The following is a 13,151-nucleotide window of genomic DNA, read 5'->3' on the forward strand; positions in this document are numbered from 1 at the left end:
TTAGGCAATGCACAAATCATAATCTTCAATTTATGAATGTGTGAAAATAAAGACGACAACAGATAAAATTACATTAAATGCGAGTGGTCTAATTGAAATGGAATGCTGTGGCGGACATTTGAAACACATATTATTATTATTGTTTTTGTTGTTGTGATGGTGTTTCCCTCTCCATTAATAAAGCAATAAAAAATGCTTCATTATTTGTGGTACTTAAATTATTCGTAGTTGTGTTTGGAACAACCCTTTAGTTTTGCCACCACGATTGCTGTCCCTTCGGAGTGCCCTGTGGAGGCATCATTTATGCGGTTTGGTATGTGTCCGTGTTGAATGATTGACTTCATTCATAACACAACTGTCGACATGAAAAATGGCCACATAAACATATGTACATATAAAATAATAGTTGATATTTGAGCATATGATATTCCAATTCCATGAGGCCTGTAGTTTGGGAAAACATGCTACATATATAAAAACTGTAGTTTTTGTAGCATATTTAAAGTTGCATTTTGAATTGCATTAAAATCAAATATTTATTTATTATTATTTTTTTTTTGTATATGCCATATATCAGATTTATGTATGATATAATGATGCGATACAGAGTCACTGTGTCTTCTCACTCTTTACATGTTACAAGATACATTTTTCCACAAAAAGTAGGCACCGGCACCTGTCATCTTGACTTATCTCTTATAAATGCAATAGCCTGCAGAGCATTCAGTCGTGAGAATGCATATGCGAGAGCACAAGCTTTGCGAGAGAACGCAAAAGAATTTGTGAGAACGCATAAGAATTTGCGAGTGCACGCAAAGTTTCTTGGGGGAACGGCAAATTTTGCGTGAGAATGCAAAAGCATTTGCTTATTTTTTTTCCCACGCTACTAATTTTTTCCCCACCACCTTGGCCTTTTAGGGGCTCAGTAATGAAGAAAGCCCAATGTGTGTGTGTGAGAATTATTAGCAAAGTGGACATATTTATTTTATAGACATAGGCCTATAGGTGAGATCTTTTTTTTTTTTTTAGTGGAGTGTATGATGAAGATTGCAGTTCTCTCTCTTCTCAGGTAAATAGGTCAGCTGTTTTAGTGGTTACACCACATTCTGAAATGAGAAGCAAGTACTGATATGAGCCTGTAGTTTTATGAGCTGATTATGTTTAATCATCATGAGTTTACTAGTAATTCTACACTCAGACTCACCCTTTTCTGTAACTCGGTCAACTGCTGGTTTTGAATCTCCAGTTTCAGTTTCTGTTCCTCCATCCACTTCATCAGATCCTTCATTATAGCAATGTTTTTAAGTGTTGTGTCCTGTCAAATGAGAGGAGTTATTTCAAGAGCAAAGTCTTGAGCAGTGGCTCTCAACTGGTGGGTTGCTGGTAGGGCTGGGTATTTATACAGATTTCCCTATTCGATTTGCGATTCACAAGTTTTCGATTCTGATCTGGATTCGATGTTAATTCGTATGGGTACATTTCTGTAACAATGTTCATTTATCTTATATATATGAAAGAAATTCTCTCTCAGCTAATGCTCTTATCTATAAAGGAACCTTCTAGGTACTATTTGAAAATATTATATAATATAAATAATATGAGTTATTTTATATATATATAATAACTTGTTCTCCACTATACTACTCAATCACTGGTGAGTGAAATCTGAACATTTACCAACCAGTGGCTAATCATGGACATTTTTAGTCATATAGCACAAGATTTGGTCGCATATGTGAGTGATTTACTTGCATTATAGAGGGTTGCCAAGTGAATGATCGATCTTGGGATTTTAGAATTGATATCGAGATCGTTCAAGTGAGGATCGCGATGCATCGAAAAATCTATATTTTTACCCAGCCCTAGTCGCTGGTCTGTTCTGTTTAGGTTGTAGAAGAAATTTTTATTTGTGGTAATCAACATTATGCCACAAATTCTGTCTATTGAGCTTAACTTGTATTGAACCTAAAATCTAATTTTAATAATGTCGCATTCAGTTGGGCCTATGCAGTTCATGATAATATTAATGCATTTCAGTGTTTAATTTTTTTTAAGGACCTTTTTGTTTATTGTTGTTCAGTAAACAATTTTTGTACTGTGTTGTGTTGCCATTTGATGTCCAATATAAAATCTGTGTCCTGAAGCAAAACCATTTGACAACCACTGGTTTAGAGTAAATACAGTTAATGTGTTTTAATTGAAAGATACTGAATTAAATGGATAGTTCACCCAAAATGAATGAATATTCAGTCATTGTTTACTCACCCCTGTGTTATTATAACCCCATATGACTTTCTTTTGGGGTTTTTTTCTTAACACAAGGGAGAAATTGTAAAAAAACAATTTGTGCTCAGTGATGTAGTACAATGGCAGTTTATGGGGACGACATTTTCAAGCATCAAAAGGACACAGAGGTATAATTCAGAAGTCTAATAAAATCTACCAAGATATAAGAGACTCATGTCTTGTTCTTAAAGCATACAATAAGGTTTGGTGAGAAACAAACCAAAATTGAATGTATTATTAAGTGAAACTCTTGACCGGCTGTTGATCTCCTGTGCACGTTCACGAGATTGCATGAGAGCAACGCTGTATCCGCTCTCGAGATTGGGTGTTCAAGCATTAACTCGTTCATTTAAAAACAGGACCACCACTGCTATAGTAACAACAGAACACAACATAGCTGCACACAAACCAGAGAACAGAACTTACAAAACATGTCTGAAGAGTTTGTAGTCGAAAAATAGATGTGTTTCTATGCCCAGCCTTATTTATTTAAACCGGAGTCCTCAATCAAACAGTGAGATGGAGGAGGCTGAGAAAGCAACACGTACACACTCAGAAGCTACAGTCAGAAAGAGATTACAGGAAATCATTTTTTGGATGTTTCGCTTACTGAAAGTGAACTGGAAGAATCGAAGAGAAAGGCGTAGGGTGCCGATATGTGTCACGTCATTTCCATGCTGAACGTTGTATATGTGACAGACCTACGAAGGAAGAGAGCAAGACCTCAACAAAACAGATGGTAGGTGTGACACCTTCGGCCAAAATGTAGTTGTTTTAGCCTAATAGTGAGATGCTGGCTGAATATACTTTTATGAGAATAATTTTGGACCGGTGCCAGTTCATAGCGGACGGGGCTGCACGCCGCAACGCCGCAAAAAGAAACCAAGCGAACAAGAGAATGTCACGTCACTCGTCGTGGCTGGTTAGGACAAAAACTCTGGTTAACATATAAAAAGTATTTTTTTTCTCTCATGTCGTTTGACACTGTGTGACTGGCTTCCTCGGCCTCTTCAGTCTCTCTGTTTGATTTCCGAGTGATTTCCAGTTCATACAAATAAGGCTGGGCATATACTACAACTACAAACTCTTCAAATCAATCAACCAAATCAAATCACTTTATTGTCACACAGCCATATACACAAGTGCAATGGTGTGTGAAATTCTTGGGTGCAGTTCCGATCAACATAGCAGTCGTGACAGTGATGAGACATATACCAATTTACAATAACATCAAATGAACACAGCACAATTTAAACATCTGATATACACATAATTACACTCAACAATATACAAATAATAACATACACTGTACAGTATACAATACGTACTATATAGATACACATTATTCAATAAAAATAAAAAATAAAAATATATAAAATAGTATATATAGAATGTACAGTATTGTACTGTATTGACATTCAGGCTGTCGGTTGATAGTAAGTTGTTAAGAGAGAATATAATATAATAATAATATAATTTATGACAGTCTGGTGTGAGATATAAGAGTAAGGGTAATAAAGTGCAGTGCTGATGTATTTGATCGTGGGAGATCAAGAGTTCAGAAGTCTGATTGCTTGGGGGAAGAAGCTATCATGGAGTCGGCTGGTGCGGGTCCTGATGCTGCGATACCGCCTACCTGATGGTAGCAGTGAGAACAGCCCATGGCTCGGGTGGCTGGAGTCTCTGATCATCCTCCGAGCTTTTTTCACACACCGCCTTGTATATATTTCCTGGAGGGAGGGAAGCTCACCTCGGATGATGCGTCTGGCAGTTCGCACCACCCTTTGCAGTGCTTTGTGGTTGTGGGCGGTGCTATTGCCGTACCAGGCGGAGATGCAGCCAGTCAGGATGCTCTCTACAGTGCAGGTGTAGAACCGTGTGAGGATGTGGCGGTTCATTCCAAACTTCCTCAGCCGTCTCAGGAAGAAGAGGCGCTGATGAGCCTTCTTCACAACGACTTCAGTGTGGATGGACCATGTGAGTTTCTCAGTGATGTGGACACCCAGGAACTTGAAGCTGCTGACTCTCTCCACTGGTGCTCCATTGATGGTGATGGAACTGTGTTCTCTGTCTTTTCTTCTGAAGTCCACCACAAGCTCCTTTGTCTTACTGACGCTGAGGGAGAGGTTGTACTCCTGACACCAGTGTGTCAGAGTGTGCACATCCTCTCTGTAGGCTGTTTCATCATTGTCAGTGATCGGACATACCACCGTCGTGTCATCAGCAAACTTAATGATGGCGTTGGAGCTATGTGTTGCCACACAGTCATGTGTGTACAGGGAATACAGGAGTGGGCTGAGAACACAGCCCTGTAGGGCTCCAGTGTTGAGAGTCCGTGAGGAGGAGATGTTGCTGCCTATTCTAACCACCTGGCATCTGCTTGACAGGAAGTCCAGGATCCAGCTGCACAGTGAGCTGTTTCAGCCCAGAGCCCGGAGTTTCTCATCTAGCTTGGAGGGCACTATGGTGTTGAATGTTGAGCTGTAGTCTACAAACAGCATTCTCACATAAGTGTTCTTTTTTCCAGGTGGGAGAGAGCAGTGTGTATTGTAGATGCAATGGCATCATCAGTGGAGCGGTTGTTGCAGTAAGCAAACTGCAATGGGTCAAGAGAGAGAGGCAGCACAGAGCAGATGTAATCTCTGATTAGTCTCTCAAAGCATTTGCTGATGATGGGGGACAGAGCAACAGGATGCCAGTCATTTAAGCAAGTTATTTTTGATTGTTTTGGAATAGGCACAATGGTGGATGTTTTAAAACATGTGGGGACTACAGACAAAGAGAGGGAAAGGTTGAAAATGTCCATAAAAACACCAGCCAGCTGGTTCGTGCACGCTCTGATGACGCGGCCCGGAATGCCGTCTGGGCCCGCGGCTTTGCGGATATTCACCCGTCGGAAGGATCGGGTTACATCCGCTACAGAGACGGAGAGTGAACTAACCTCTGTAGCTTCAGCTGCGAGAGCTCTCTCCACGAGGGCGGTGTTATTTCCCTCGAAACGAGCATAAAAAGTATTTAGCTCATCCGGGAGAGAGGCAGCGGTGTTCATGGCGGAGTTTTTATTCCCTTTAAAGTCCGTGATGATGTTAATTCCCTGCCACATGCTTCTAGAGTTGGTGGTGTTAAACTGTCCTTCAATCTTGCTCCTGTACTGGCATCTCCCAGTCCGTGTGATCAAAACAGTCTTGTAGCGTAGAATCTGATTGGTCCGACCAGCACTGGATCGTTCTGAGGGTGGGTGCTTCCCGTTTCAATTTCTGCCTGTAAGCAGGCAGAAGCAAAATGGAAGAGTGGTCCGATTTGCCAAATGGTGGGCGGGGGAGGGATTTGTAGCCATCCCGGAAGGGAGAGTAACTGGCTTTATTAAAGTCCCCGGTCACAATGAACGCGGCCTCAGGGTTTCCTGCTCACTTATACTCCCATACAGTTCCTTGAGTGCCTGGTCTGTGTCGGCTTGTGGGGGAATGTACACAGCTGTGATAATGATCGCTGTGAATTCTCTCGGTTGCCAGAATGGTCGACACAGAAGCATAAGAAATTCCAGATCAGGAGAGCAGAAAGAGTTGATAGAATGTACGTTCCTCTGATCACACCAGGATTTGTTGATCATAAAACATACACCACCTCCTCTGCTTTTACCTGAGAAGTCTTTCGCTCTGTCCGCTCGATGCACGGAGAACCCCGCGGGTTCGATGGCTGAGTCTGGAATCTCCGCAGACATCCAAGTTTCCGTAAGGCAGATAATGCAGCAGTCCCTTGTATCTCGTTGGAAAGAGATCCGCACTTTCAGAAATGTTTTGTAAGTTCTGTTCTCTTGTTTGTGTGCAGCTGTGTTGTGTTCTGTTGTTACTATCACTGTGGTGGACCTGATTTTAGATAAATAAAACAAGTTTTCGCTTGACTGTTTTCACGGGCAGGGATAGCGTAACTGCTGCTTTCGTGCACTCTCATGAATGCGCACAGGATAGCAATGGTCGGTGATGATTTGCACTAAATAGTTAATTCGATTTCGGTTTGTTTCTTACCAACCGTTATCGTATTCCTTCAATACAAGTCATGAGTCTCATGGATTAATTTATTAGACTTCTGCATTATTATTTTGCATCTTTTTGAAGCTTGAAGAGCTGGTCACCATTAACTGCCATTGTATGACATCACTGAGCGCACCATTTTTCAAAATTTTTCCCTTCTTCTTAAGAAAGAGGAAGTCAGTCTGATGAGGTTCACAGCCTCAGTCAACAACACAGGGGTGAATAAACAATGACTGCATTTTCATTCTTAGGTGAACTATACCTTTAATGTAGCACAGTTTAGTATCTTCAGTACCTTGTTCTTGTCTGGCATGGAGCTGTTCAAGTTTCCCTCCAGAGTGGTTAGTTTTTTCTTTAGTGCCGCCTCTTCCTGCTCCACCCTTGTGATTGTGCCTCTGTTCTTTTGGGCATGGGCCTGCAGCCCTTCCATCTGGGCCTGCAAAAGCAACAGGTGTTCAACACAATGACCCAACTCCCTCTGGGCCCTTAGCTCCCTGTATGCTGTTCCCATTACTTCCCTCTTTCCCTCTGATCTTAAACGAAATACTTTCTTTGTCTGCTAATCTTTCTGCCTATGTATTTTCAGAGAGACAGTCAGTACTTTCACATGCACTTTAAAAATGTGTCTTTTTAAAATGCTAGGTAAACACTTTAGTTAGACTGAAATCATACTAGTCTGATTTTTGTGAATATTTTAGCGATTGTAGCTTGGCTTTTAAAAGACGCGGTGTCAAGTTACAACTCTGAAAAGGAGAATCCACTCACTGTCATTCTGCTGCTGCCTCTTGCTGTTTTGAGCACAAACGCATCATGGACAAATTTTTTTGCCCATCTGCGCTATTTTTAATTGTTGGTTTATGAAAACATGCACTGGATTGACGTCATTGGTAGGTGGACGCTTCCATGGTAGACAACGTAATTGATTATAATGGATTCTGTTGCTTTTGACGTGACGCGACTCTCACGTCCGGTGTAGACAGGGTGTGAGTGTTAACAGTTGTGGTTGAGGTGAACAGTTTAATATATTCAGATGCAATATGTTAGATGTGCATTATGAGTAAACCCTGAAATTTAGTTTTATAATGTTGTGGAGCTTGTTAATTCTCTTCCGATTGAGTTTCAAATATGTCTTAATTTGAGGGACAGCACGATGTTAGCCAATCAGAACAGTGGGCGTTTACGTTGAAGTTTAAAGGAGGCGCTTATGCCAGAACTGAGTGTTTCAGACAGAGGGCCAGAGACAAGGTGGGAAATTATCATATATTACTAAATTATGTAAAACTATATAAAAAAAAAAAACATTATCAGTGGACTTCAAGGAAGATAATAAAACTATATATATATATATATAAAAGAGCATTTCTATTTTAATGTTATTTACATTATTGCTTTTTAGTGTATTTCTATCTATACTGTGGAAGGCTTTGTTTGGCGTATGTTACTAAAGCATTATTGTTGCGTTTTGTTTTTCTTTCCTAAGAAGGAAATGAATGCATTTTGACGGGAAAAGAAGTGTGTGTGTGTGTGTGTGTGTGTGTGTGTGTATATATAGGTATATATAGGTATGTAGTAAAATTTCAGCACTTTCAAAATCTACAAAAAACTATGCAATTAATCGCAATTTAAAATTGTAATCTACCGACAGCACTAATTTATAATTATTTTAATTATTCAAAATTATCTTTATTTGGGGGCCTTTCTCAGTAAATATTGGTATTCGATTAATAATTTGGCACATCATGTAATTAATTCAATAATTTTTTTTAATGATTGACAGACTGAGTACTTTTTGCTTGATCTACTGTAGATTTCTTTTATAAGTGTCGCTTAAGTTTCCAAATGCTTTTGGGACCACTATAAATACTGACACCATGTGGAAATACATTAGCCTAGAGGGCTAGAATCTTTGATAATTAATCAGCCTGGCCGATATTTATTGTTTTATGTATGTAATTGATCAAGTCACTAACGTGACTTCAATAAAAGGTCATAGGCTTACCTGAATAAGCTGGAGTTTCTCTTTTATCTGGCGTTCGGTTTGAGCTGCCTCCTCTGTGTCGTGGCCCAGTCTCCTCACTTTACTCTCAGTTTTACTGATGGCTTGCATGACGCGGGCCAGTCTGGCCCCTGTGTTCTGGTATATGTGGTGCAGGGACTCACTGAACTGCAGCACCCCATACATCAAGATGCTCATGTCATCCAGAGAGGCTAGTTTCTCCCTGCTCTGAGCAGACTTCAGCGGAGATGAGAAGACTATGTTCATGCACAGAGCCACACACAGCACACATAAGGCCCCCTGCATCCTGGAGCAGAAGTGCACACTGCCTTGTTCTTTTCAGTTTTGAGAAATCAAAAACAACTCTGGTTGAGCGCTATGCCACCTGCTTTTATAAGCTGTGATGATGTTGAAGTGTGGACATTGGGAAATCCGTGTGGACACAGTCCTATCAGAGCTTTGCTTACAGCTGTGTGTGTCTGAGAGAGAGACCTTGACTTGTGACTGTCAGACAGAGTTTTAGTGGTATTGAACCATGGACGTGCCTTACACTCTATGTCTGCCAACACATTTTTCCCCTGTAACCTCATGCCGCACTTGCCCAAATCATCCAGTGAATCAGTGAATCCATGTAACATAGTATAAAATGCAGAATTTGCTATTTTAGGTCCTTCTAAGACAAAACGATCTCTACACAGTTGCAAATATAGAGGGTTCCAAAAGTCTGAGACCACACTGAAAATCTGGGAGCCCCCCCCCCCCCACCCCATTACAATCCTAGAAATAAAAAGTTTTAGGATTTTGAACGTTGTAAAACAAAGGAAAGTTATGATGTAAAATGATGACGAAGTATTTAAGATTTTGCACTTTTTCTAGGTCACCAATGAAGTGTAAGCAAATCTGTGACATTGACCACGTTATCTGTACAAAAGGTCAGATTCCCTTGCTTCCATTGAAGCACGCAAGATGCTCTTTGGAACATTCTCAAATCCAGTCCATGTCAGAGAGAAAAAAGGAGAACATACCAAATACTAAGACATTCTGAAATTCTTTGTCACTCAATTCAATTTTTTATGCTGAAAATATAATTTCTTATGTAAATGTTTTGTGATAAATTAGAACAATGCAAAATTGAAACATTTTCATTAGTAATCTCTGACTTTTGGTCCCTACAGTATATAAATGAAGACTGTAAACAGTTGAAACTTGAGTTTTACGTAAATAATGACAGAATGATTAAAAATCGTATTTAGTGTCGCTGGCAGTCCCGAGAGATAGGGGCCTCTGTTCATGTTGCTATAATCTGTTCAGTGTTTGGTTAGGGGTGTGGCTCATTTTAAGGTCATCTGCATGGCTTTTCATGTCTATTGCTGTCTACTGTTCATAAACAGTTTACATAAGTAGCCATTAACTTAACAGTTTACAAAAGCAGTATGTTGTCTTCATGCTCTAAACTGTGTCTAATAGATTGCAGTGTTGCCCTCCCACTTTTTCAGTTGTCTTGGTTCTGGAATTATTTTTCCCATAGGGATTACATTAAATCCTTCATAAAAGAGTTCTGAGCCGTGAACCAAACCAACCAGCTCTGAGGTGAATCATAACATTACAAACTTTGATTTGAAGCAAAAAGTATTTGAAAATCTAAGTCAAAGGTATAAGACTGTGTACTTACCGTCTTTAATGAGGGAATGAATTGCAATCAACATTGCGAATTTGACGTAATCAGAAAAAATAAAGAAAAATATAAAACTATTGACTTAAAGCTGTTAATTGTGAATATATAAAGATGTTTTAAGTTTACTGCAGAATGTTCAGATATATACAAATATATCAGTAGTTTGAGAGTGTAGAGACAGACTCGATTGAGTCATTTACAGTGTGTCATGGAAATGCGTTGTGGGCAGTGGCTGTAGAGCTCTTTTGTCACAGTTTGTGTGCCGTAGTTCTCTGATTGTTGGATCTTTCCCTTCAGGATCATGGGTAGTGCAGTTATTCATCAGAAATTTAGCTATAAAGGATTTTTTTTTTTTTTATGAAGTTGAAATGACTCAACAGAAGCATATGCCGTCAAATAACAACATCAGAGCTCACTGTTTAAGTTATTGTCAAAAATCTATACCCCAGTGGAGAAAATGAATGGGATTTTTATTTCTATACAGCTGCTCAGTTTGTTGAGCTAAAACCGAGATGAGAATTAGCATTTAAATACTTAAAAGACGTGGTGTTCATAATTTGGTTTGTGCAGTGAAAAATCGAGTGCAGCATGAAACCATTGAAATTCAAGAGACACTTAGAAAGCAAACATTAAAACTATAAAGACAAGCCTGTTGAGAAAGCAATGGGATCTGAACACATCACAACAAAGCAATATAAACCGTTTATCACACTTGTGCTTGCATTTACTGTGTAATGCCTGCAGTATTTAATGTTAATAATTCTGCGTATTCTTTTCATCATCTGTTTCCCTCGCTCTCTTTCTCCCTTAGGAATCTATTGTATGTTTACCCTCAGACTGTCAACTTCAGCAGCCGGCAGGGATCAGTGAGGAACATTGCAGTGAAGGTGCAGTTCATGGCAGGAGAGGACCCCAGCCAGGCCATGCCTGTGAGTCACCATTCACACCCACACCCTGTACTCGCTCGGGGCTGAAGTCACACTGTCAAAACATATTCTCATTAAAAAAAAAACTTTTGGATGGTTTAAGTACATTTGATATGATGATCTCATCTCTTGAATAAACCTAATTATGAACAATCAGATCTGTGGCAATAAAATGGCATTGATTCATGTTGTAGTATTTTGCGGCAACTGAAAACACAGGTTACATTAGTCGCTTGGACTGAACTCAGTCTCCAGATCGATGAAGATGTGCTCTGGGAAATTTGGGGGATTTCATAGTGCACTTGCAGAACCTTTTTTTTTTTTACATTTTCTTAATCTAATCATGGATTTTAGAAACTCCCTAATTATGTTAGAACTGTAGTTTAACACCAGTTGCTCACTTTTTAAAAATTTAATTGATTTAAGGCTCATGTGAGGCCATATGTAGTGCAGATACATTAGAGGCAAAATTCAGTTTGTGATAATTAGAAAATCCATTCAGGGTGTTATGATTAGTGGTGACAGCATCAGAGATGAAATTATTTCCTTAGTGACATCTAGTGGAGTGGTTTAGCTATTATTCACAGATACAATTTGATTTTTTTCTGAATAGGTAATCTTTGGCAAGTCAAGCTGTGCGGAGTTTTACAAAGAGGCGTATACCCCAGTGATCTACCATAACAAGTATGAACCCTTGCCTGACTTTCAGTTTTGTTTACATTTTGTTTACTGACTCCCATGTCATTGCAAAACCATATGATTCTTTTTTTCTTTGGAAAACACTCTGCTCTTTTCTTTATAATGAAAGTAAACGGGGATTGTGCCTATCAATTCCCAAAAATGCACCATAAAAGTAGTCCATACGACTATGCTATATTTCAATTTTTTTTTTTTTTTTTTTTTAAATCAAATTGTTTATTATGTTCCAGGAGTGTTGGTTAATCATGTTTTTGAGATGTTAAAGACATTAAATCAGTAATTAGCATAATTAATTCTGATTAAAAGTAATGGCCAGTATCATCCAATCACTACCAACCATTCTAAAATAAACTTATACATTTATAAATTTTGAATCTGTGTACTGATTATCATTGTCCCATGTCCAGACATCATCTGCAGCCTGAAACTGAACTTTTGGTCATAGGATAGCTATTCACCTTATTTAGCCCCACCCCTTTTCAGTGCTGCACACTTCCATGTTTTGTTTCATAACCTCCAGTTTGCATTGAAGCTAATGAGAAGAGTCGATTAAAATGTATTTTTCACCAAGAGTTGGTAGTGTAAGTCTACACCACCCCTTTACCATGTAAAAATACTATTGAGGTGTTTTTTTCTGCCCCTGCAATTGTTTGTTGTTCAGACACTCACGGAGATAAATTGGACCTGGCAGATCACATTCAGACAGCTATGACCCACTACACTTTTACATGATACAAGCGTTTTATTGTCATACGTGTAATTCTCCTGAATTTTTTAGGTTCCAACTTAATTTGTGTAAAAATGTGTAGTTGACATGAAATTTCAAACAGTGACAGCTTGTACACATGCAAGTTCATAACATTAAAGGAAATTATAATTGTACTTTATAAATTAATTTGTCACCCCACATTTTAAAAAGCCTTAAATGTTTTTTAAATTGTTGTAAACTGAATTTAAAATAAAACATTTCACATTTATGTGTATGTAGCACCCCATCCTGGTTTAATACTACTACTAATAAAAATCTGCTCACCTTAACAATAACAAGATGGGAAAATGATACGAGAAGATTGTCAGAGGTTTTTTTAATGATTTTGTGTTGTCTCTTGGAGTTTCATGAGCACAGAGGCACATCAATACATCCACAGCTTGAAGGTAGGATCTTATGGATTTATGAAGTTAGCCTTCTGTACTCTGAATTCTTCATGCTTTAGAGACTTATTAATTTTCTGTGAAAGGATATTACATTCCGTGTAGCGTGTTTCTTACAGAAAAAGTGTATTCACCACGCAAATTACGCATATTCTGACTAGCGCGTCATTTAGTTCAAGTACACCCGTTCATTCACTTCACTGTGCAGATGCAAGTTGTTATATTACATATATGTTGTGGATAAAGGCTACTTTAGTGATTAAAATCATGTATAAATAGAATGCGTTTGAATGAGGTATTTACCCCGTTTTGAAGCGGTTCATTTTGCCCGTGTTCAACTCGCGCAGCTCAAGTGGAGAAATCCCCAATTATTAATGGGTTAAATG

General features: G+C 38.9%; 1 protein-coding gene across 4 annotated transcripts in view; it reads left to right on the top strand.

The window, feature by feature from the left end:
* LOC127452086 (dedicator of cytokinesis protein 6-like) overlaps positions 1 to 13,151 on the top strand; it is a 90,726-nt gene that overhangs the window by 33,704 nt on the left and 43,871 nt on the right. For all 4 annotated transcript variants that reach the window (XM_051717261.1, XM_051717262.1, XM_051717263.1 and 1 more), the window contains exons 15-16: positions 10,800 to 10,917; positions 11,528 to 11,598. In XM_051717261.1, the coding sequence (XP_051573221.1) occupies positions 10,800 to 10,917; positions 11,528 to 11,598 (189 nt within the window). The remainder of the gene's footprint in view (positions 1 to 10,799; positions 10,918 to 11,527; positions 11,599 to 13,151) is intronic.

The sequence above is a fragment of the Myxocyprinus asiaticus genome, chromosome 14 (assembly GCF_019703515.2).
Source record: "Myxocyprinus asiaticus isolate MX2 ecotype Aquarium Trade chromosome 14, UBuf_Myxa_2, whole genome shotgun sequence".
NCBI lineage: Eukaryota > Metazoa > Chordata > Actinopteri > Cypriniformes > Catostomidae > Myxocyprinus > Myxocyprinus asiaticus.